Genomic DNA, 24,642 nt, shown 5'->3' on the forward strand with positions numbered 1-24,642 from the left:
ATCCATATGGCCAAATCTTTGCATGCAGTGCCAGGCACCATTATTGGCAATGAACCAGACAGAGTTCTTGCCCTCGTGAAACTTACTTCCAGTGGGAACCTTTCTGGTAAAGTACATATTCTTAAGTATTCCTAAAAAAAAAAAAAAGTCCCAGAAGTTAAGTTGCTAAAACAGAGTATGCACATTTGAAGAGTTCTTTGGCTATATATTGTCAAACTACCTTCCAGAAAGATTGGATCTATTTATACCAGTAGAGTAAAAATGTCTAAACGTCCATCACCAGTGTATAAAAATGTCTGGAAGATAAATAACATGCCACTTGCTGTTTTTTAAATTGACAAACATATTAAACTGTATCTGATTTCTTGAGAATTGTCTTAAGCTAGGCCTACTTTTCAGTAGTTATAATTAAAATATTCTAAAAATATATATATTCTAATATACCAAGTAGAATATTTGGAGTCAAGTTTTCTTTAAATTACATGAGAACTTTTTTTTTTAAATAAATAACCAGAATATTTCCTTATCAACTAAGGCTATGTGGTTATTTTAAAATGCAATCCATTCAAGAAAGGTAGGATAAATGTTTAATTCTTTTGCTTTAATTGCCAAATTTCAAAATAAGGAATTGGGGCCCTAGTTATACCCAGTGGTGACCAGTAAGTTTGTTTTGGGGGCCTTAAAAAAGTATCATTATTAACTTAAGTGTTTTTTAAGTTGAAATGTGTTTTAATCAATTGTAGTCATTATTCTTCCCGATGCTCAGATTGTCCTATCTTTGGCAGTGAGAGCCACGTCAAGTTGGCTCCTGAGTCCTTAATTTTTTTTTTCTGATTGTGTAAAAACCACACAGTACAAAATTTATAATCATAACAATCCTCAAGTTTACAGTTCAATAGTGTTGACCATATTTACACCGCTGTATAACAGACGTCTAGAACTTTTTCATCTTGTAAAACTCTACCCCCTCAGAACAACTCCCCATCTCCCCCTCCCCTGTTCATCCCTGTCCCCGAGCAACCACCATCATTCCCCTCTCTGCCTCTGAGTCTAATGACCCTAGATAACTCTCATAAGTGGAATGTCGCAATATTTGCCTTTTCTGTGGCTGGCTTATTTCACTTTGCACAATGTCCCCAAGGTTCATCCGGGTTACAGCATATGACAGGACTTCCCTCCTTTTTAAGGCTGAATGATATTCATTGTATGTATGTACCACAAATTCTCCATCCATCCATCCACAGACAGACACGGGCTGCCTCCCCGACGTGGCTGTTGTGAATAATGTGGCAATGAACACAGGAAGGCAAATATGGCCCCCAAATCCTTCTGACAAGATTATCAGTTTCCTTGCTTTCTGATACAGTAAATATCCCAGGCTCATCTTATATGTTTTCTTCTAAAAAATTTTAGAAGAAATGAGAGAATAGGAAGTCACCATTTTGTGACCCCTAGTGAAATAAATAACTGACTTAAGAGATAACCATCAATGACAGAAACAAGTTCAATGGAAGCCTGATACCACGGATCAATCTGAGCATCATTAGAGCGGGATATCATGTTTCCTGAGATGGGCAATATGAAGTTCACACCACCACCTATAAAGTATTCTCGCCAAAAAAAATTGAACCTCAATCTAAGCAAGCCTTTAGAACTAATTTCCAGTCTCTAGGAAATACAGAGGCTAAAGGAAGAAGGTAAATACTAACATGGGAATGGGAGATATCCTACAAAATGACCTGTTTTTCTTCAACAAGTCAATGTTAGGAAAAAAGAAAGAGGAAAATGCATACCAAAAAACAAAGGCTTATTCTAGATTTATGTCTTTGGAGACATAGCAACCAAAGGTGATATTGGGCCTGATATAAGCCAATCAAGTATAAAAAGACATCTTTCATATAATTGGGGGGACATTGGAAAATTGACTGGGTATTAGATGACACCATGAAATCATTGTTAAATTTTCTTAGATATGATAATGGCACTGTAACATAACAAGTAAGAAAATGTTCTGTACTTTCTTAAGAGATGTGTGCTGAAGAACACAGGAATAACATAACAAGATTGTCCAGGATTTGTCTTAAAAAGAAAAAAGAGATGATACAAGTTTGGCAAAAATCTTCATAATTGTTGAGTTGAGGTTATGGACAGATGGGGTTCATTGTATATTCCTTCTATATTGGTGCATGGTTGAAGTCTCATGATGGGTCTTTAATGAAATAAAGACAGCATATGGACAAAGCTAACAGGTAATAATGTTTTTAGTTACCTGTAGACTGATGGATCACTGAGGTCAAGGGTCTCACTAACATAGTCAGCAAGTATGAACGGGAACACTGGATACTGCATGAGATCATTGAAGGATCGGCCGGCATGTTTGTTTAGGTGAGTCAAATATTCAAAGTTAGTAATTTGTCCAGTATACCATAAATTTGTCAGAGCATTGATGTTGCCATATTCCAGGAGATTAGGGAGGTTATTTGTTAGTATACTGTGGTACACATCATCACGAACCTGCAAGGGAAGGAGAAAAAAACAACATTTTCTTTTAGGCTACTGACACTTTTCTCCAAAGTCTCCATATTTTAGGCATGTTACTAATATCAAGGCCACCAAGAAAATACTTGTTGCCCAACTAACATCAACTGGTGGCGAACTGAGATTAAACTCTGGGTCTTCCTCCAAAGGCTGGACTCTTAACCATTATGTTTTGCTGGAGAAATCAGTCAGTAAGAAGATAAGAAAAAGTTTGTATAGAAAAGTCACTTATATATAGATCCTGAAATAAATCAATAAAGGATAAATAAAAATCTTCATCTAAATAAATGCAACATGATATTATAGAAAGAGCATGGTCTTCTTAATTAGACAGACGTGGCCTGATTTCCAGCTTAAAACCTTTGTGTTACAGCTACCACATCTGTAATATGGGAATAATAATATTTATTTCATGAATATGAAATAAAATACCCTATGTAAAATATGATATTTGATTTTCACTACTGATTGAAAACCAATAAACTTTGGTTTTCTTTTTTTTTTTTAGAGATTCACAAAACTTGTCACAGAAAAAGGTAATATGATTTTTTCTAAAGTCATTAAATGAAGATTGGTAATAAATGGGAAAAAATAGATAAGCCAGGCCTTTACTAAAAAACAAACTTGAAATATCTATCTTAAATGTGTATGTACTTCAGGCATCGAATGAGAGCCGCAGATGTGGATAACCAGACAGGACTAAAAGTAAGTGAGGAAATGGAGCTATGGCTATGGAACAGGCAAGGTCACAGAAGGTTTAAAAACCTACATCTGGAACCTGTTCTACAACAAAGTGAATATACTTAACACACACAAATGGCTAAAATGAGGGCGCCTGGGTGGCTCAGTCGGTTAAGCGTCTGCCTTCGGCTCAGGTTATGATCCCAGGGTCCTGGGATTGAGTCCCGCATCGGGCTCCCTGCTCAGCGAGGAGTCTGCTTCTCCCTCTGCCTCCCACCACCCCCTCCACTTGTGCTCACTCACTCTCTCTCTCAAATAAATAAATAAAATCTTAAAAAAAAATGGCCATCTTATTTTACGTATTTTCTTACCACAATTTAAAAAAAAAAAAGGAATAGTCTCAAGGAAAAACAAACAGAAAACCTAAACCTGTAGTTTAAATCTGAAGACTGCCACCTTCGAAAGCTAAGGTTGATGGAAGGGAGTTTATGACAGACTGCATACCAAACTCCGCAAGAAAAAGGAAGCATTCATTCTACAAGTATTGATCAGGCACCTACATTCAAGCTGTTGAAGCTATAGCACTTAACAAAACAAAGTGTTTACATTTTATTGGAGAGACACTGTTGGATGTTATTAAGTGCTATAGAGAAAAACAGAGCAAAGGAAAGGAGGCTTGGGGGTAGGAGTGAGAGAAGGGTTGCTCTTTTATTAAGAGTAGTCCGGAGGGTCTGATAAGGAGACATTTGATCAAGGAACCTGAAAAAGTGAGCAGGTGAGTCCTGTGAATTTCAAAAAGGAAAAACATTCCAGGCTGTGTTCCAGGGAGCAGGAGCAGTAAGTGCAAAGGCCCTGAAGCATTAGTGCGCCTGGTCAAGGAAAACAAAGTAGCCACGGATGGAGTGGAGCGAGCAGGGGCTAGAATGATAGAAAAGAAGGTCAGTGAGATAACAAGATGCCAGATAACTCAGTGTTCCATTCAGCTATTGTAAGGACTGTGGCATTAACCAAGTGAGACAGGAAGGGATTGGAGGGTTTTGAGCAGAGGGATGGCATGATCCAATATACCTTAGCTATCGTGTTGACAATAGTCTGAAAGAAGGGGGAGTATGGAAGCAGGGAGGACAGTTAGGAGGCTATTGTACTGATTTAGGCAAGAGATGATGCTGGCTTAGACCAGGAGGGCAGTAGTGTAAGTAGTCGGATTGTGGACCTGTTTTGAGGGGAGAGTCAGCAGGACGGATAGAGTAGGTGTGGGGCGTGAAAGAACATGAGGGGTCGAGGATAATCCCAAAATGTTTAGCCTGGGTCATCAGAGAGATCAGAGTTGCCAATTTTTGAAATGGGGAAAACAGCAAAGATTCTGAGGGGGAAGATTAGAAGCTTGGTTTTGTGCATGCTTAATACGAGATGCTGATTTGACTTCCAAGTGGAGATGCCAAGTAGGGAGTTAAGTATTTGAGTGTGGCATTCCCGGGAGAGGTTTGGGTAGGGATATAAATTTGAAAGTTGTTTCAATACAGGTAGTATTTAAAGTCACAAGAGTGGATGAGAAGAGAACAGGTCTGTGGAATGAGCCTGGAGGTATTCCAAGAAGCATCTTGGAGGAAGACTGAGAAGGAATGAATGTCCTCAAGGCAGGAGGAGAGCTAATGAAAAGTGATGACCCAGAAACCTAGCGGAGAAGATTATTTTTTTCTTCAAGATTTTATCTATTTCTTTATTTGAGAGAGCGCGGGGGGGGGGGGGGAGAGGCACAAGCAGACACCCCACTGAGCACAGAGCCCAATGCAGGGCTTGATCTCATGACCCTGATCATGCCCTAGTCAAAACCAAGAGTTGAAAGCTCAACTGCTCAATCAACTGCAGAACCCAGGTGCCCTGGGAAGGTTATTATTATTATTCTTATTAAGAAAGAGAAAACAATCACTGGTGTCAAATGCTGCTGATAGGTCAAGTAAAATAAGGACCGAGAAATCTGACCATTGGGTTTAGACATGGGGGTCACTAAGAACCCCGACCAGAATTCTAGGTGAAGTAGTGAGAAGAAAACCAGTCAGGAGCATTTCAAAAGACTGGAGGCAGCGAGCACACATAACTTTTCCAAAAGGTTTTCTATAAAGGACAGCAGACAAACTGTAGCGGAAGGGATGTGGGGTTAAGAAAGGGTTTATAAAATATAGAATCTACTCTCAAGTTTAAATTACTCTCTTCAGGTTGGTTATGCATTCACTTACTTTTTACAGATACAGTCACTTTGGAAGATCTGAATTTAACACTGTTTCGAAGGACAAAAATCATTCTACTATAGCCAAGGGTTCACTTTAATTAGGACTAAGAAATAAGGCAGTTTTTATTTGATGTCAGAAACAGTGAATCAAAGTTTAAATAAGTTAAACCTTGATAAAATCAGTATGCATATAGTTACACTGGTCCCATGATAATTTCAAAAATATGTATCTGTTAATAAAGCCGAATTTACCTTGGTGTTATCAAATGCTAACAGGAGTGTTCTACCATTTGTTAAAAAGATTTCTACAGCATTGTCTCTCAACTGCCACCAACGCTTGTGGACTTCTTTAATTTCTTCATATGTCCAGGAGAAGGATGCTGGTTCCAATTCTCCCTGAAGGCTCTAAGACAAAAGAAATAAATGAAAGTGTTTGCTTTATAGAAAATATAAATAATCATTTTAATCTTAGATTTTTAAAACTATGAAAATGAAATAAAATGTCTTCCCTTTGTGGCAAATATGGCAGACAAGATTCCCTGACCGGCCCCACCCCACCCCCTCACTACAAAACACTTCAAAATGCTGGATGAAATGTAAGGAAGTATACAGACTGTTTCTGTATTTTTAAATAGACTTTACTTTTTAGACCAGTTTTAGGTTTGCAGGAAACTGAACAGATAGTGTAGAAAGTTCCCATGTATTCCCTGCCTGCACTCACAACTTCCCTGTGATTATCATCTCCCATTAGTGTGAGCAGTGGGGTACCTTTGTGATAATTGTTCAGCCAATATTAAACACATTATTCTTAACCAAGGGCCACAGTTTACGTTAGGGTTCACTCTGGGTCTCATGCAGTTCTGTGGGTTTTGACTAGTGTTTCCTGTGAAATGGGCCCACCACTGCAGTACCGTACAGATTCCCTTGTGCCCCACCTCCTCAGCCCCTCCTGCCCCGTGGACCCCTGATCCTTTTACTAGCTCCATAGTTTTCCCTTCCCAGAATGTCCTATGGCTAGAATCATACAATATGTAGCTTTTCCAGACTGACTTATTTTAAAGCTGAGCTTGCAAGAAATTAAGGGGAAATGAAAGCCCCGGGAGCCAAAACTAACAAGAAATGTGAAAAGCAGCAGTGAGGTGGAGGGAACACTTCGGCAGCAGGCTCACAGGTTTCAGAGACTAGATGACTTAGGTTAACGTCCACTTGAAGACAGAAGATGAGGCACTGGGTTCTCTGGATCAGAGCATGGAAAATGAAATTACTTCAGAAATCTAAAACCCATTAAGGGACATTTTCCCAATCACAGACAAACACACGTGCCCATCAACAGAGGAAGAAGCAGGAGCTTGTCTCTCTTTGGCCTGGAGTGTGGCTGGAGAATGGAAAACAAGCCTCTCCCTGAGAACTCAACAGCTGTGGGCCTGCCCTCACATAGATTTGGGTTAAAACTGACCTATCTGCATGGCCTGGGAGCTCCCCAGGTTTGATGCATAGTTCCCATGCCTCTGAATCTTCCAGGAAAGGCAAAGCAGCCTCCTGCCAATTCAGTTGCACTGACTGTAAGTTCACAGATCATCATGCACCAGATGGCTATGTTCCACTCCTATGTGGTCAGCAGAAGTAAGGAGGAGATAAAGTGACCACTGGAAGGCTGGATCTTCCTGACAGCATTAATCCTAGCCTCCCTCAACAAATTCCCACATTCTTTTTTTTTTTTTTTTTGTCAGAGAGAGAGACAGAGCACAAGCAGGGGGAGCCGCAGGCAGAGGGAGCAGCAGACTGCCCGCTGATCAGGAAGGCTGACGAGGGACTCGATTCCAGGACCCTGGGATCATGACCCGAGCCACTCAGGCATCCCAAATCCCCACATTCTAGAATGAAGGGTTAGGGGCCATAGGTCCTATACTTCTTACCATCACTGGGCCCTTGCCAAAGTACAAAATCAAGAAAACTTTTAAAAACATGTCTAAATCTTTTGTAAACTGCAATTGAATACATGAATTATGTTACTCAATGCTTTTAATAGAAAAATCATGATAAAAGCTTCTACCAAGGTTTAAAACTAGTTAGAATTTATCTCATCAAATTAACCTGCATTCTGTTTTGGTTTGTTTTCATCAGTTTTCCCTTTTGGAAAACTGCATTTACTTACTCTTTTGTGTTGGAACAGGAGCTCAGAGCAAAATTTAGAACTCAATTGTAATGACCATCCTATCCCAGGCTCTTCATCCTTCTAAAACCTTATCTGAAATTTTTAAATTTGATTTGCCCTGTTCTATGTGTGTTATAGTATTGTACTGGGTTCCAAATGACTTTTAGAAGTAGGGGTAGGAAATGTATTACAAATAAAATTAAACATTTTAATGAAAATCTAATACTCTCATACATAAAACCGAATTCCTTCTTGTTGAGTTTCAACTTTCATTCATTCATTCAACTCAGCAGATGTTAATTAAGCATCTAGGAGCAAGGTGCTCTGCTAAGTGCTCTGCATGAAATACATCTGTGCAAGATGGAAAGTGTATACACATTTCAAATGCAAGACAGCAAATGTCATACACAAAGTAGGAACAAAGGCTAAAAAGAGCGGAGGAAAGAAGGATCTTTCACTCTATCAAAAAAACAAGAGTATTTTAAGGAGAGTTTTAAAGGGGGAAAAAGGCATCTTTTGGATCCAGAAAAACGTTGGCCTATATATCAACTATTAAATTCCTTGGTTGCTAAAACGAGACATCTTGAAAAATAATGTAACCACACTTCAGCTGGGATAAGTACTGTGGCAATTGCTAGCTAAATCACATGAAAGAATACCTACCCAATTTGGGGGGCTATATTAAATATTTTCATGACTTTTTTCATATTATCTGTTTCACAACAAAATTTTGTGTTATAGCTCATTTTTTTTGAAATCAGCTATGTATTCACTATTAAACCACATGTAATCTTATTTAGTATATCCTTAGCAATTCCTGGTTTTAGAACTTTTCTGAAACAAAAAGCCTTATTTCTCTTATTATAGATCTCAAAACAATATTTTAATGGTACAAGCTAATTCAGATGGACAAAAAGTCTTGCGATACAAAAAATGTGAATTAAGGGTCACTTTTGTTATTTTCTGGTTAATATCAGTACTTCGAGTAGAATAAAAATTATGGTACTAAGGTATGTGAATATCAGGATTACTTGAGTTATTCTATTATACAACATTTTACTTTGTGAAGTGCACTTGATAGTGAACTGGGAGTGGTTAAGAAGTAGTTATTTGTTGCCACTGAGGATAGTGATATAAAGAATAAATTAAATAAATTAACATAACAGGAGCACTTTTCTTTCATTTTTTCATTTTTATTTTTATATTTTTTAAAGTTTTAATTTTAATTCTAGTTAGTTAACATACGGTGTTACACAGTTTTAGGTGTACAATATAATGATTCAGCAGTTCCCTACATCACCCGGTGCTCATCACAAGTGCCCTCCTTAATCCCCTTCACCTATTTAACCCACCTGCCCTCTGGCAACCATCAGTTTGTTCTCTATAATTAAGAGTATGTTTCTTACTTTGTCTCTCTCTCTTACTTTTTTTCCCTTTGCTTGTTTGCTTTAACAGGAGCACTTTGGAATTTGACTCATAATACTAACTGTTATGAGATCAGACTGTAAGCCAGAGGAGATGGTAGGGTCTTCTTTTTAAAAGTATCTTTAAAAGAAAAAGGTTGGAATTAAGACCAATCTATACACAGAATGACAATACATGAACTCTTCTAGTTCTACGTGCTCTCTGGTTAACTAAAGTTATACATTTTGGGAATTTGTCTAGATTTATACAAGTGCAAACTTAAGCCTCTACTCACCGAACTTTCAACTGTATCAGAAGCATTATCTTCCACAAAATACATTCCACATTTACCTATAGAAAGTAACTGGATATGAGTTTAAAAATATATGTGCACTATTACCTTATGTGATTACAAATATGACCTCTGGAGTCAACTGGCCTGAATTTAAATCCCAGCACTCAGAAACAGTTCCTGTCACTCAATAAATATTTTTTAATAGTATCCATGAGATCTTGGGCAAGTTGCTTCTTTGTGTCTTAATCTCCTTATTAAAAAAGGGGGTGGAGGGAGGACTTATTTCACAGGGTTACTGTGGGAATTAAATTAGAAGATATGTAAAATACTTACACTAGCACCTGGCACTCAGTGCTAAAAATAAAGTCGGCCATTTATTATTACTTATACTCTTCTTATATTACTAGCATATTAATTTGCTTTATTTTTTCACATATTAGCTGAAGTCAACTTGTAAACAAATTTTCTAGCAAAAGAGGAATCCTTAATTATTTTTATTTAAACACTCTATAGAACAGAGTAGCTTAAAAGTAGCTTAAAAGACAGCCCTCAATTTTCCTACTTTATAGGCTGGTTGCTTTAACACATGTCTCTACACCATGTACCTAAATGGTAGGAGTTTCTCTGGCCTCTGCATTGTATGCTGGTCAGCCTTGAGCACTGAGCACTGTTGGCTCAGAGAAAGGCACTCTCTCCATCCTCATGACCATGGGGCTCAGTCCTGACAAGTTTGAAGTTCTGCATCTTGGGCCTTGGAGGCTGTAGCTTTAGCCTATAGCAGGGACTCTCAAATTTGAGGGTGCATCAGGATTGCTGGAGGGCTCACCAAAATGCAGATTGCTGGGTCCCATCCTACAGAGTTTCAGACTCAATAGGTCTGGGCGGTAGCCCAAGAATGTGCATTTCTAAGTAGTTCCCATGTGATGCTGATGCTCTGGATTTGGGGAGCATGCTTCAAGAAGAACTGGCCTACAGCATACACATTGGTTCTTTAAGGGAACAGAGACCAAGTGGTGCAACCTTATTCCTTCATATCCTGAGGAAAAAATTTCTCACTAAATGTAACTATATAGATATGCAGGGATGGACCACCTTGGCCTTCCTCTCAGAAGCACAACAGGGAATATAAATTATGAACTTTCTCAAGGTGGATATATTTCTTAGTATTCTAAGAATTCTTCACTTTAAAATTCAAAATTGATATAAAGTAAAGGGAATGATTAAATATAAAAATGTATACTTATGAGGAAAGTCAACTTTATAAAAATTAAAATGCTATTTCATGTGCTTTTTAGAAAATAAGATTGTCATTTCTTCACATCTGTCAGTCATAAGCACTATATACAATGTTAGGGCAAAATCACCTATGTGATATTAGAGAAAGTTTGTCTGATTTAATGGTATTACATCAAACAATGCTTCAAATTATCTAAGAATAAAGTAAGACAGGGTATGTGTAAAACTTCAAAATGTGACTTACCTAATAACAACTCACCAGCTGTCTCTCTAGATGGTGCAACGCTGATACATCTTCGATTCACTCTGTCAAAACATATTTAAAATCACGATGATTAAATGTTTTGACCAATTTTAGAGAGTGTAGTATAAGCTTTATCTAGTAAAAGATTTTAGCACAGCAGACTAGAGTTTCAAAAGTATGACATGTCTTGTCTAAACCCCATGAAAATATTATCTCAAATTTTAATGCTCTAGTAGAGGAGAAAATAAAATTTTTAGAGAAGGCTCATACCTCCTATATATAGAATATAGAGATTCAATTTTTTAAAAGAAACTTCAGTATTTTATATTTTCTAGTAATTAAGCAAACATTGGATCATGCCTCTGGTATTTTCAAAGACCTGAAAGAATCCTTGTATTCCAGGAGAAACAGGGGATTTAGACTCAGAAAAGATCTGGTCTCTCATCAAGTCACTCACTTTCTTTAAGTCTCAGTTTTTCACCTATTAAATGGGCATGATAATAACTGTCACGACCATAACAATAATAATACTATAAATAGCTATTTGATACTCAACCATATGCTGAACTTTGGGTGTTATTATCTTCCTCGTGTCACAGGTATGGGCACTGACACAGAGAGGCTAAGTAACTTGCCCACGATCAGAGAGCTAGTAAGACAAGGAACTAAAATTTGAACCTTTAATCACTGCACTAGATTGCTTCTTGTGGACACGACCAGCAGTACTATCTGTTTCACAGACAACTACAAAGACAGATGCATGCAGATAAGGGCCAGAGCACGACGCCTGAAGCCCAGGGGATCCTCGCTATCAAAAATGTCTTTTCCTTTTGGATTTTGGTCATTCAACCTTGTCCTCTCTTGAGCCATGTGTAGGACCTTTCCTAAAACCACAGCATTATCTGAAATAAATATTACATAAACACTACAATAAACTATTAAACTCTAACTCCTTCAACGAAAGTGAGAACATCTTATGGATTCACACTTACCTTATAGACTCACTTGCAGCTTTGTCTTTTACAGTCGAAGAGAAAGAAGAATGCGTTTTATCTTCAAATAGGAAAGAGAGTGGTGGTTTGACCACATCTGTTGAGGAAAAAATACATACTGTCTTTATGTAATGATCACAGTTATGTGCTACATTTGTATGTTGCATCAAGAAGTCATTATTACCTTCTGATTTCTGTCTATCCCGAAGCAGATACTTATTTGGAATAGTTAAGTAACATCTCTGTAAACGTCTCCTCTCTCGATTTGGCCCTTCTGTTGGATCCAACTGCCATGAAGTCGGATAGTAGAGGGGGTCATACCAGGCTGCTCTGCAAGTGAAAATAAAAGAATGTTTTAAGGGGCAATCTGTAGTACTTATAACTTTAAATAAAATCATTACAGAACTTGAATAAGGAAATCAAAATCGATCTATTCAATTAAAAAACCCCAACGGCTTATGTAATTGGACTAGGGAATGCATACACATAGTACAATAAAATAAGATAAAAAATAAGTGTCCGTCTGCTCCTGAACCCCAGTCTTCTGGTTCCCTGCCTGGAGGCATGCTCTGCCACCAGTTTCTTGTACCTACTAAATTTTTTTAAAAGATATATCATGACTACTGTATCTGAATGCTTTAGCAACATGTATGCTTTAGCAATACATTGATTGGACTTAATATGGCCTGATAAAGAAAAAAAATCCATTTTCCAAGTTAAGTTTCTATATTTCTCATCTTGTCTACTATTTAATGTAATAAATAAAATCAGTTCATTTTTGTAGTACCAGCCATGTTTCTTAAAATGTTTTAAATTAAGTTCATATTTTATTTTTTTTTAAAGATTTTATTTATTTATTTGAGTGAGAGAGAGAGAACAAACAAGGGAAGGGAGAGGGAGAAGCAGACTCCCCACTGAGCAGGGAGCCCAACGTGGGGCTTGATCCCAGGACCCTGAGATCATGAACTGAGCCGAAGACAGATGCTCAAACGACTGAGCCACCCAGGCGCCCCAAATATAAGTTCATATTTTAAATGAAAGAAAATAGTAGAACTACATTGAATATATTTTTAGAAATAGGTAAGAGAAAAAAAAACACCCTGAATCCTACTACTCTAAACATACCAATTACTGGTAGAGATTATTTTCTTTCATTTTTTAAAACTCTAGTTATAATTATTATATATGTACATTTCTATAGCCTTTCTTCTTTCACTGGACATATTTTAATCTTTATTATCATCACTGAAAATGGCTGACTAATGCACTGTGTGAGTACATTATAAAGTATTTAACCCTATTACCATTATTATATATTTAAGTTGTTTTCAGTTCATTCACTAGTATAAATAATGCAGAGATGAAAACCTTTATGTCTACTGCCTTTCTATATTTGGAACATTTTCCTTAGGAGAAAATCACTAAAATAGGATAACTGGAGCTAGAAATAAAACGTTTATAGGATTCCTGACATATGCTGTCAGAGCGTACAATGCCATCGAACCTCTGACCGTGGACTAGGTTACATTTCTTCCTGCTGTGGGTATGTATAATATAAAAGGCAAAATATGGTATTTAAAGGTTTTAAAAAATCAAATTAGACTCTAGGCCATATTGAATATTTTCCCGTTTATTAATTTATCTGTCTTATGTGGAAGAGTGTATTCACATCTTTTGCTCAAACTTTTGGGATGTTGGCATGACTTTTTGATATATTTGCCGAAAATAAATTTTCATGTTTTGTTGTTGTTATAGTTGTTAAATACACTGGAAAAAATTAAAGCTCAAATCCATTTATTTCTTCTTGGTAGTTTCTTCTATGGTGTTTGAGCTTAGAAAGTTAACCATCTATCACAGAGTTGATAAATACCCTGTTTTCTTCTACTTTATAAACTTTGAGTTTAATTCTTTTGTTCACCTGGAATTTCCTTTAGTGTCTAATGTTTAGTGCATTTTATCACCCCCAAGTCATACTAATCACTTATCTTAACCAAATTTAGAGAATAATACCTTAATTTTCCTCTTTTCATTATCTGTGACACATCCTTTAAATTTTATTATTAAAGTCTTATCTTGAAAAAGATCTATTTCCCAACTATCCTGTTTCAGTGATTTCTCTATTCTTCTGCAAAGATTATATTCTAAATTAAAGCCAATATATAGATATTATTATTTGGAAGAGCTAATGCCTCTCTTTCTCATTATTCCCTCACTTACCCCCAAGAATTTAAAAAAAGATTCTTATAGGATTATTGAAGATGAAATAAATCCCAAGTGATTAAACAAAAAATATTTAAACTAACAAAATAATGTTATGAATCTTTATTATGAAATGAAAATAGTGTTTCACATTAAAATATTAAACAGTAATGCTGGACAACCCGAAATGTCCTTCCACTTTGCTTACCTATCATGCGTCAACTGTTGAATAAGTTCCTGCCAGTGTCTACTAGCACTCAGATCTACTTTATACATTCCTCTGATATGTTGGATCACCTTTTTTCTCTCAATTCCTTGGGAGAGAGACACTGCCTGGGTGATGTCTGCAGCGATTTTAGATATATCCTTTGATTTTGAGTCCAGACGCTGAAAGAGACTAAGTAAACAAACAAGACAAGCCCGTAAGTTAAGCCTAAGTGGGCTGTTAAACAGATACAAAAGCATGATACTGTAAAACTAAAAGTATGTGTGAAGTCGAATGAATTAAAAAAGGCATGACTTTTAGAATATATGAAAGCCTACCTTTGTTGATTATTATTAACCGTTTTCCGCCAGGTGGCTTTATTCGTACCTTCTTCAGTTTCATATTTCTTTTGTTCCTAAGAGATTTGGATAATAATATGTAGTATAAAACATTATTTATCATTTAACACTGGCACCGAGGCCAACAAACTAACTTTAAAACCAAGTTAACAAAGGAAAAAGATACTGTCCCCAAGACACCAGAAAGTTAAAATACAATAACCACTTCAATAATGTTATAATTCCCCTTTGTACACAGTTTGGGGCACAGAAGTGAGTGTAGAACAGTTAACTGGGGTGGCAAACTTAAGGGGTTTGCATAGTTGCTTGCTTCCTTATTTTGCTTCAAGGCTGATGCTTCAACTTGCTTGTCACTATAAAAGTCTGTCCTTCACTGAAAGCTACTGATAAAGGATAAGGATGACAATAATGAATAAAATGCCCCTTACAATAAGCCTATTTGTTCTCTCATAGTAAAAAAGCAATATAAAGTAAAAAAAAAATCATTTCAAATTTATCATCGATGATATTTTATAATAAAAAGAATTCTTTCAATCATTCTTTAATTACATTCAGTGGGATCTCCTAAGAAAACTGTGTCTTATGATTTCACTGACTCACCTCTTTGATCATTTTAATAAGGTCTGCTTTTGTTGCTGCACTGGGAGGGACGCACTTTTGCCCACATAGTTTTAAAGCACTCATGAGCAGTTCCGCTGTGTCTAGTTCTTCCTCAGTCAATTCGTCTTGGTGATTATGTATCAACTCTGACAAATACAAAACTAATTTGGCTCCATGCTTTAAGAAAAAGAAACAATTTTTTGTGTAAGACTGTTGAATCATAGACCTGTATGTACTTCTGAAACAAATAATACATTTTATGTTAAAAAAAAAAAAAAGAAGAAGAAGAAGAAGATAGCAGGAAGGGAAAAATGAAGGGGGGGAATCAAAGGGGGAGGCAAATCATGAGAGACTATAGACTCTGAGAAACAAACTGAGGGTTCTGGGGGGGTGGGTTAGCCTGGTGATGGGTATTAAAGAGGGCACGTTCTGCATGGAGCACGTTATACGCAAACAATGAATCATGGAACACTACATCAAAAACTAATGATGCAATGTATGGTGATTAACATAATAACATTTTTTTAAGTCATAAAGAATTTTTATTTCTTACACTTACATTATGTAACAGTAATTAAGTTAAATTATATCGCTAGATTTATTTGGTGGCATCTGGTTTGAATAGAGCAGCTAAAAGAGACATTTTGGGAACAATTGAAAAAATTTAATTTTGCATTGGAAATATGGTGATATTAGGGTGTAAGCTAATTTTGTTAGGTAAAATAATGTTATGGATACGTAAGACAATGTTTTTTGAAAAAGATTTCTGTAATTTACTTTAAAATACTTCAAAAAAGAAATGATGTCAATATGATAAAAGTATTAACAACCGTTAACTCTAGGTGATGGCTATATGGTACTCATTATACTATTCTCTATTTTTCTTATTTGAAAATTTTCATTGTAAAAGGTAAAATAAAAAAGAAAAAGGAAGGAAAGTAAGAAGAGAAGGAAAATAAAAGCAAGCAAGTAAGCTTTTGGGGAAAAATTTTTGGAGAAGACTTGCTAAAGGAAGACAGGAAATAAGCTTGGGATAAAGGAAAAACATTCTTAGCTCTTTTCATAGAAAAAATGAACTGGAAGGGAAACTTCCCTTTAAACCTTCCAGGTAAGAGAATTATGTTTTTTATTCTTTCTCCTTTGATTTCTGCTTGGTAGAAGAGACGGTGGTGAAACTTCCAGAACAAAGCCCTTTCTTTGGATTAGCTTGTAAGCAGTCATTACTCCTTAGGGAGAACTAAAGGTGAAAAACTCTAAAACCAGTGAGATGTCGGCACCAGTTCCGTGAGCATGTCTAGAGAAGGGCTGGATTAGGCCAGTCTTAGAACTGCCCTGTAACTAAAATCAGAATATTACTTAAGGTAATGACAACTGTCTTTCATAGAGGAAACCTAAACCAAACTTTGATTCATAACTTTTTAAGTGGCCCTTCCATGCAATAGACCTTAGACCTAATTGTTATGTGTATGCTATGTATTTTTTAAACATTAATTATGCCAACAAGTGAAACATGCAGAATTTTACTTTTTAAAAATTTGCATTGATACAAATACCACTGCATTTGGCTTTATGACATTTTAAACTGTGAATAGTATTAAATGTCAACAAATGAATTTGGAAGCTCTCACATTTTGGGTGATATTTAAATGAACACACTGAATCACATCATGTCATTTCCCAAAAGCATAACATGAACATATGCAATGATGAAAATAGCAAAGCTCATTTTAATGCAACATTTTAAATTAGTCAGGAGACAGCTGCTTCCTGACCAAAAGAGAAAAATGAACAGACACTCTGTGAGTAAAAGGCCTGAAAAGTTGGCAAATAAAGAAAAATAGTAAATGACTAGACTATTTTCACATGTGTGTCTTAAAGGTAATGCTCTTGATATAATCTAAAAATAGTTTAGTATTCAGTGACATTCTAAAAATGATCTTGAAAAGCTATAAAAAATGTCTTTATTCATCCTGAATATCCAAAAAACACATGATTTTCTTAGACACTAAAGTTGTTTCTAGAATCTCATCTCAACATCTAACCCACATTTTATTGATCATAGTTCCTGGGACTAGAAAAGGTGTCATTAGGGATGAACGCAAAAAAGAAATGACAACCGAGTAGAAATGAGTGTTCCTAGTCCTTAGATTTGTAATTTCTAAATACCATCATCTCATGAAAAGGAAACAAGGGCTTCCTGGGGGGAAAAGTCTGGGAAGGGTGTGCAAGATAAACCTGGGACGTTATTCTGTTCCAGAAAGCAAAGAAGTTAATCATATTAACTTGTTAGAAGTTGAAAAGGCTATGTTAAAGGAATGTAACAATTTGAATCTACATAGGTGTTAATTTGAATATCAAATGGAATAATAACTGCAAAGGTTTGCAACTACTTTTGTAAAAAAATACCTGAATTCATAATGACACCTCAAAAATAAAGATGAATATAAAAATTGGAGGTTGTTAGGGCACCAACTCATTATTCTAATAAACAGGGAAAAGAAACAAGCATTGCCTTTCCCATACAGACTATATTTTAGGGTAGTCAGATAGTTGATAAGGCAATATTCTTCCTACAGAAGAATCAGAGCAATAGATGCTGGTGGAATGAGAAACTCTGAGAAATCACTATTTTGCAATTCCTAATGAAAAAAGTAGATCTTGGCAACTCTCATCAGCAGCAGCTAAAACCATTAGGTTAAAGGTTGAGGGTGAACTTTAAAACGAATGGATCAGGCTGATATCGTCTGAAAAAGCAGGGCAACTAGGCATTCTCTGTCTCCTGCTATGCGGTAACAGAAAATGCAAAGCACTCTTAATAAAGTAGTCTTTTAAAAAAACAAACACAGAACCAGATATGAAACCAGGAACTGGAATCTAGTAAGCCTTGAAACCTAGAGCTACAGGCATACATATGATCAGCTAAATCCAGAATGTGGGAAATCCTATAGAACAAAAGACCCAGTTTCATCAATAAATAGATGACATTTAAAAAATGGCTGGGGAGGGTACTTGCCAGGGATTAAAAAGATTTAGCATACATCAAACAAATGCAATGTGTGGGCCTTATTTGGATCCAGAATCAAGCAACTATTACAAAAATTATAAGACAATTGGGAAAGTTTACACACTGAGTATTAGATGACAATAGAGAACTGCCGTCATTATTGTGACAAATTTTATAGAAGTCCTTATCAGTCAGAGATGTGGACAGGTAAAGGATTTACAGGTAAAATGATTTGATACCTGACATTTATTTCAAAACACTGCAAAGAAAAATTAAACCTGGGTAATGGTCATGTGGGTCCTTGTTTGCTCTCTCCCAACTTTTAGGTATCTTTGAAAGTCTCCATAACAAACTTAAAAAAACCAGACACAATAATGTGGTTTTGAGGTAGAGAGGAGGTTATTGTAGTGATCTGAGCACAGGGGCGAAAGTCTGAACTAGGGTGGGGCAGGTAGAAAACAGTTAAAGACACGAAATAAATGACTGGCTTTGGCGATGACATGAATTTAAGGGAGAGGAAAATTCAACCATGGAGCCCATATTTCAAGTTGAACTCTGTATGGACACCATCGATGAAATGGGAATAATGGAGAGGAAAGTTGGTGTGGGGAAAGAGGACTGTCAACACCAGGCTGGGTTTTGGTGGATGGCAACTCTGCTGAGAGTAAAGGCAGGAAAGAACATCCCTTCAAATTCTCCACAGGAGACTGTGGGCTGGATGTGCTTCTGCCTTGGGAGAGGGAAGACAATGCCCAGAGGGCACCTGAGAGAATCTTAATAGTAGAGAGTTCATCACTTCAAAACTATAACCTTTGGTTCTTAATATGATATATCTGAGTTTCCCAGGTATTAAAAGGGGTGCCTGTCTGTATATATCACCTATTACTGTATTTACAGGGGTATAATGTACATACAGTAAAGCATAGATATTAAGTGTTCATTTCTCAGTTTTGACAACTGTATACATCCATTTTACCACTATCCTGAATAAGATCAAGTACATTTTTATTGCCCCAGAAAGTTTCCTAATGCCCCTTTCCATTCAATTCACCTTCTCGCTTCCCCCTTCCTCATGGACACAACTACTGTCCTGAATTCTATCACCACGTCTTAATTCTGCCTGTTCTTAGACTTCATATGAATAGAATCACAAAATGTGTGCTCTTTTGTGTTTGGTTGTTCCTTTTGCTAACACAATATTGTTTTTTTTTTTTTAAAGATTTTATTTATTTATTTGACAGAGAGAGACACAGCGAGAGAGGGAACACAAGCAGGGGGAGTGGGAGAGGGAGAAGCAGGCTTCCCGCTGAGCAGGGAGCCCGATGCGGGGCTCGATCCCAGGACCCTGGGATCATGACCTGAGCCGAAGGCAGATGCTTAACGACTGAGCCACCCAGGTGCCCCACTAACACAATGTTTTTGAACTTCATCCATAATGGTAGGTGCCTCAATAGTCTGTTTCCTTTTATTGCTGTATAATAGTCTATTATATAAATATATAACATATCACAATTTGGTTATACATTCTCTTGTTGATTGACATTTGGGTTATTTCCAGTTTTTGGCTATTAGCAAAAAGGCTGACATGGATATTCCTGTAGAAGTCTTTTTATGGTCATTATGTTTAATTTCTCTTAGGTAAATACCTAAAAATGGAATTTTAGGGTCACAGGTTAAGTATATGTTTAATTTTATAAGAAACTGCTAAACAGCTCTTTAAACTGGTTGTTCCATTTAAACTCTCCATCTATCACTCTTTAAGTGTTAGAATTTATAGACTCTGAAATTCTTTTAAGTATTTTGATTTTGATCATTCCAAATGATCAACACATTTCTAAAAATTTTAACTTACTATAAGCATTTTTAAAAATATATCATATGAACATAATAAAAAAAATCACATGTACTACTGTTTGAGCTACTCAATTTAGATGTTTTATGGATAATATAATGCTTTTGAAAAAGAAAACACTTGAAGATTTAGTAAAAACTACAAAGGCTCTTCTAAGAGCTCAGATACAGAATTCTTCATCTCAGCCCTGGAAGAAGGAATGGGAAATAGACAAAGAGGTCAATTTGAGTCTGGTATAGAGCATCTGAAGAAGGACCTCAGGAGATATTTGTTTGGTAAGAAAACTATGTTTAGGATGTTTGGCATGAAAATACAGTTTATCTTCAGTTCTTGTGTTGTTCAATTTTACACTTCACCACTACTTTTTACTTTTGAAGTGTTGAGATACTTACTTGCAGGGATGGGCTAAGACAGTCTCGTAGTATTTCCTGATGATTCGGTTCACGAACTATTTCGAAAATTTGCTTTCTCTCTTGAGAAGAGTGCGCTGGTGACAAAATGTGCACTAGGAGTCTGCCAAGCTGCATTCGGAAGGTTTCCTTACAAGACCATAAGATTTTAGGCCACTGCTGCTTGGAACCACTGGTTTTACTTGAACCCTTCAATCAGAACAGGAATGAATTAGGATCCGACCTCTCAAGCAATAATACACTAACCTCTCTACACAGCCCCAAAGAAGATCACGGGACATGTTTTATTGTAGATTGTTTTTTCAGTAGTAGAAATTAGAATGGTTAAATTAGGGTAGTTAAAAAAGATAGACAAATACCAACATTGATAGCAGCACTGATCAAAACAGCCAAGAGGCTGAAACAATCCAAATGTCCACTGATGGGTGAATGGATAAACAACTGTAGTATATACATAGAATGGAATATTATTCAGCCTTTAAAAGGAATGTTCTGATACATGCTTTAACATGGATGAACTTGAAAATATCACGCTAAATGAAAGAAGCCACATAAAAAAGGACATATCTTGTAGGAAATACCGTATTGTATAACTTATATGAGGTATCTGGAAAGTTAAATTCATAGAGACAGAAAGTAGAATAGTGGTTATCAGGGGCTGGGGGAGAGGGGCATGAGGAGTTATTATTTATTGGGTACAGAGCAGTTTGGGATACTGTAGAAGCTCTGGAGATGGAGAGTGGTAATGGTTGCACAACAATGTGAATGTACTTGGTACCACTGAATTATGCCTTTAAGATGGTTAAAATAGTGAATTTTATATTATGTGCATTGTACCACACAAAAAAAGAGAGAGAGATGGGTTAAGAAGCTAAGGTCACTTAAATTACCTAGGGCTTAGAAATTTTAAACTAAAAAAAAAAAAAAAGAATCATCAAAAAACAACAGTAGATTGACTGATTTTACAATATAAAAGAGAAGGAATCATAATAAAGAATTAATGTTAAAATATGGAGTATAACAGTCACAAAATAAGAACTGCATATAAACTGACCACCAATATTCCTTAATAAGTAACCAAATAAGCTGCTTCAACTGTGGTCCAACTAAGGCTAACTCAATCTTGATCAAATATCCTGTATCTGGTTTAAAACTGGAATCAGTACATTTTAGAATCTATTCTGAGTTTTGGAAATGGCTCTCCAAATTACCACCAGTCCTAAGGGCCCTGTGTAAATCATTCAGCTCTAAGTAAAACCTGCAGACACCAAAATCCAGTTTAGATTTAGAGATTGGCAGAATCGAGATTTATGAGTTCTGCTAGAATTAGATTGACTTTTGGTATCTATGAAATGTGCTGACTGATTTGTTCCCTAGGGTCAACTATATATGATCCACAGAAATCCAAGTACATCAGTGATTAATGGAGCCTGATACTTGGTAGTATTCTCTACATAATTTTGAAGGTGTTAGATATGTTTAAGCCAAGATCTAACCTTTATAATAATTAATAATAATAATAATAATTCAAGAGTAAGTAGACACATAAAACCCTACTCCTTTTGTGTTAATGAACATGTCCATGCAATTAATTTACTTACAATAGATACTTTGAATCCTTCTACAAGATATGTGAGTATCTCCTTCTGAAATGGATTGAAAATGGAAGGCTGTTCAGGATGAACATCTTCTTCAGAAATTTCAGTCTGGGAAACTGAGATCTTGCTTTGAGTTGCATTTTCTGGAGTACTCAAAACGTCAATAATATCTGGATTAAACTCTTTGAATTAAAAGAAGAATAAACAATTAGTCACATCAGTGATGCCTAGCCATTACAAATGGTAATGAAGCTGGTAAAAATATTCTATGTAATTGTTAATTCAGTTGTCACAATATAAATGTGTAGCAAATGTATTAGATGTAGAAGATAACAATACAACAAAGAAAGTGAATTCACCCAAAACAATGCAGGCATTTAAACATATATGTCATATAATTCTAAACTAAATATTTTATTAATGAAGATGAGTTAAATTGCAAAATTATTAAGGTCATGAGGTTCTTGTGCAAATCAAACATAAAGACCACATAATCTTTACATTAGGTGGGTATGTAGAGCTGTTTTAATGCATGTGCTATCCCATTAAATTTGCATGTGATAAATGATTTCAATTTCAGAGTTTAGCCTGGGATCTGGTTGACCCAAATACAAATTAGAAAAGTTAAAAATATGAGCCTTGGTTGTATTATGCATTTATAATGATTAACAATTACTGTTTTCTTTTTCCTATTTTCTTGAGGTTACTTGAACATTTATTGGGAATTCCATTTTGACTTATCTATAGTGCTTTTTTTCAAAAAAAGATTTTATTTATTTATTTGACAGAGCAAGAGAGGGAGAACACAAGCAGGGGGAGCGGCAGGCAGAGGAGAGGGAGAAGCAAGCTTCCCGGTGAGCAAGGAGCCTGATGTGGGGCTCGATCCTAGGACCCTGGGACCATGACCTGAGCCAAAGGCAGACGCTTGACCGACTGAGCCACTGGGTGCCCCTCTATAGTGCTTCTGAGTGTATTTCTTTGCATGGCTTTTTAGTGGTTGCTCTAGGTATTATGTTTTATATATAAATATATAAATCAGTAGCCCCTATAAAATGCAAATTGAAACCACAATATGATATCACTCTACATCTATCAGAATAGCTAAAATTAAAAATAGTGACAATGCCAAATACTGGTTAAGGATGTGAGGAAAGCTGCATCACTCATACATTGCTGGTGGGAACGTAAAATTAAACGGTCATTCTGGAAAAGTCTGACAGCTTCTTAACAAGAACAAAGCACACAACTACCCTTATTCCAGAAGAACGAAGCCTTATTTTCACACAAAAACTTACACATAAATGTTTCCAGCAGCTAGCTTGAATTGTAGTAACTGAAAGCTGGAAAACAACCCAGATGGTCTTTCAACAGGTGAATGACTAAACAAACTATGGTGCATCCATACCATGGAAAACCACTCAGCAAAAACAAAAAAGCAACAAACTATTGATAGACACAAAAACCAGGATGACTCTCCGAGAATTATAGAGGGAAAAGCGCCAACCCTAAAAGGCCACATACTGTATGATTCCATTTATACAGAATTCTCAAAATGATGAAAATAAAGAAATGGAGAACAGATTAGAGGTTGCCAGGGACGAAGGAAGGGGCAGAAGGGGAGGAGAGTGGGTGTGGCTATTAAAAAGGCAACACAGAGGCTCCTGGTTGGTGCAGCCAGTTGAGCATCCGACTCTTGGTTTCAGCTGAGGTCGTGATGTCAGGGTTGTGAGATCGAGTCCTGCATTGGGCTCCACGCTCAGCAGGGAATCTGCTTGAAATTTTCTCTCCCTCTGCTCCTCCCCCCCGCCGCTCTCTCTCTAATAAGTAAATAAACCTTCCAAAAAAAAAAAAAAAAGGCAACATAAGGGTCTCCTGTGTGATAAAGTGTTCAGTTCCTTGAACATATCTATGTCTGTATCCTGCTCATGACCCTTGACTCTAATTTTGCACAACCCTCTGGGGGAAACGGGGTAAAAGGCACAGGGGATCTCTCTGCAGTATTTCTTAACAACTGCATGTGAATCTACAGTTATCTCAAAGAAAAGTTAAAAAAATATCTATTGGGGCTGCTGTACTGTTTTAAACTCAATGGTCACTTCAGGTCAGCATATAACACATTAAAAAGTGGATTTTTATTCAAGACCTCTTAGTTCCAAATAAGAAATTCTTGGGAATGAAAAATTAATGCTGTTTAAAATTTTGAGACCTAATCAGTTTCCTCTTAAATCATTTTCCTTTTAATCCCATATCTGAGCAAGCACAGATTTATCCTCTGGTCCTACCTTGATAAATAATCCTGTTAACCGCTAAAATGGTGAGCCTCTGCAGTCTCTGCGCCAGCTCTGTCTCGGTTGCCTGGATGGGGTTCTCCTGGCTCATTCTCCTCTGCATCATCACATGCAGTTCGTCACTTGCCACCGAGCGCATTTTCATCAGCAGAGAGTCAGTCTGAGCAAGGGGAAATTTTCGAGGACCTTCAAATATATAAATTAAAAACATCAAATGCCAGAGTTAACAGGGATCAAGGAAATTATTTTTCTTGCAGCTTTTTGATTATTAGACCATGAAACGAATCTGAATTGATACCAAGGTAATTTACACAAAGGAAAGAGCATGATTCAGAGAAGGTGATGTTTCTCC

At 36.5% G+C, this 24,642-nt stretch overlaps 1 protein-coding gene across 6 annotated transcripts in view; it reads right to left on the minus strand.

The window, feature by feature from the left end:
* Positions 1-24,642, minus strand: part of LYST (lysosomal trafficking regulator) — a 163,904-nt gene that overhangs the window by 37,830 nt on the left and 101,432 nt on the right. For all 6 annotated transcript variants that reach the window (XM_028104635.2, XM_028104637.2, XM_028104634.2 and 3 more), the window contains 12 exons: positions 24,285-24,476; positions 22,006-22,184; positions 20,387-20,593; positions 15,139-15,315; positions 14,518-14,594; positions 14,183-14,371; positions 11,960-12,105; positions 11,776-11,872; positions 10,784-10,845; positions 9,304-9,359; positions 5,702-5,854; positions 2,270-2,514 (listed from right to left, as the gene is read on the minus strand). In XM_028104635.2, the coding sequence (XP_027960436.1) occupies positions 2,270-2,514; positions 5,702-5,854; positions 9,304-9,359; positions 10,784-10,845; positions 11,776-11,872; positions 11,960-12,105; positions 14,183-14,371; positions 14,518-14,594; positions 15,139-15,315; positions 20,387-20,593; positions 22,006-22,184; positions 24,285-24,476 (1,780 nt within the window). The remainder of the gene's footprint in view (positions 1-2,269; positions 2,515-5,701; positions 5,855-9,303; positions 9,360-10,783; positions 10,846-11,775; positions 11,873-11,959; positions 12,106-14,182; positions 14,372-14,517; positions 14,595-15,138; positions 15,316-20,386; positions 20,594-22,005; positions 22,185-24,284; positions 24,477-24,642) is intronic.

Source organism: Eumetopias jubatus, unplaced genomic scaffold, assembly GCF_037043125.1.
Source record: "Eumetopias jubatus isolate StellerSeaLion01/CBP00866 unplaced genomic scaffold, mEumJub1_p1.0 scaffold_17, whole genome shotgun sequence".
Taxonomy (NCBI): Eukaryota; Metazoa; Chordata; class Mammalia; order Carnivora; family Otariidae; genus Eumetopias; species Eumetopias jubatus.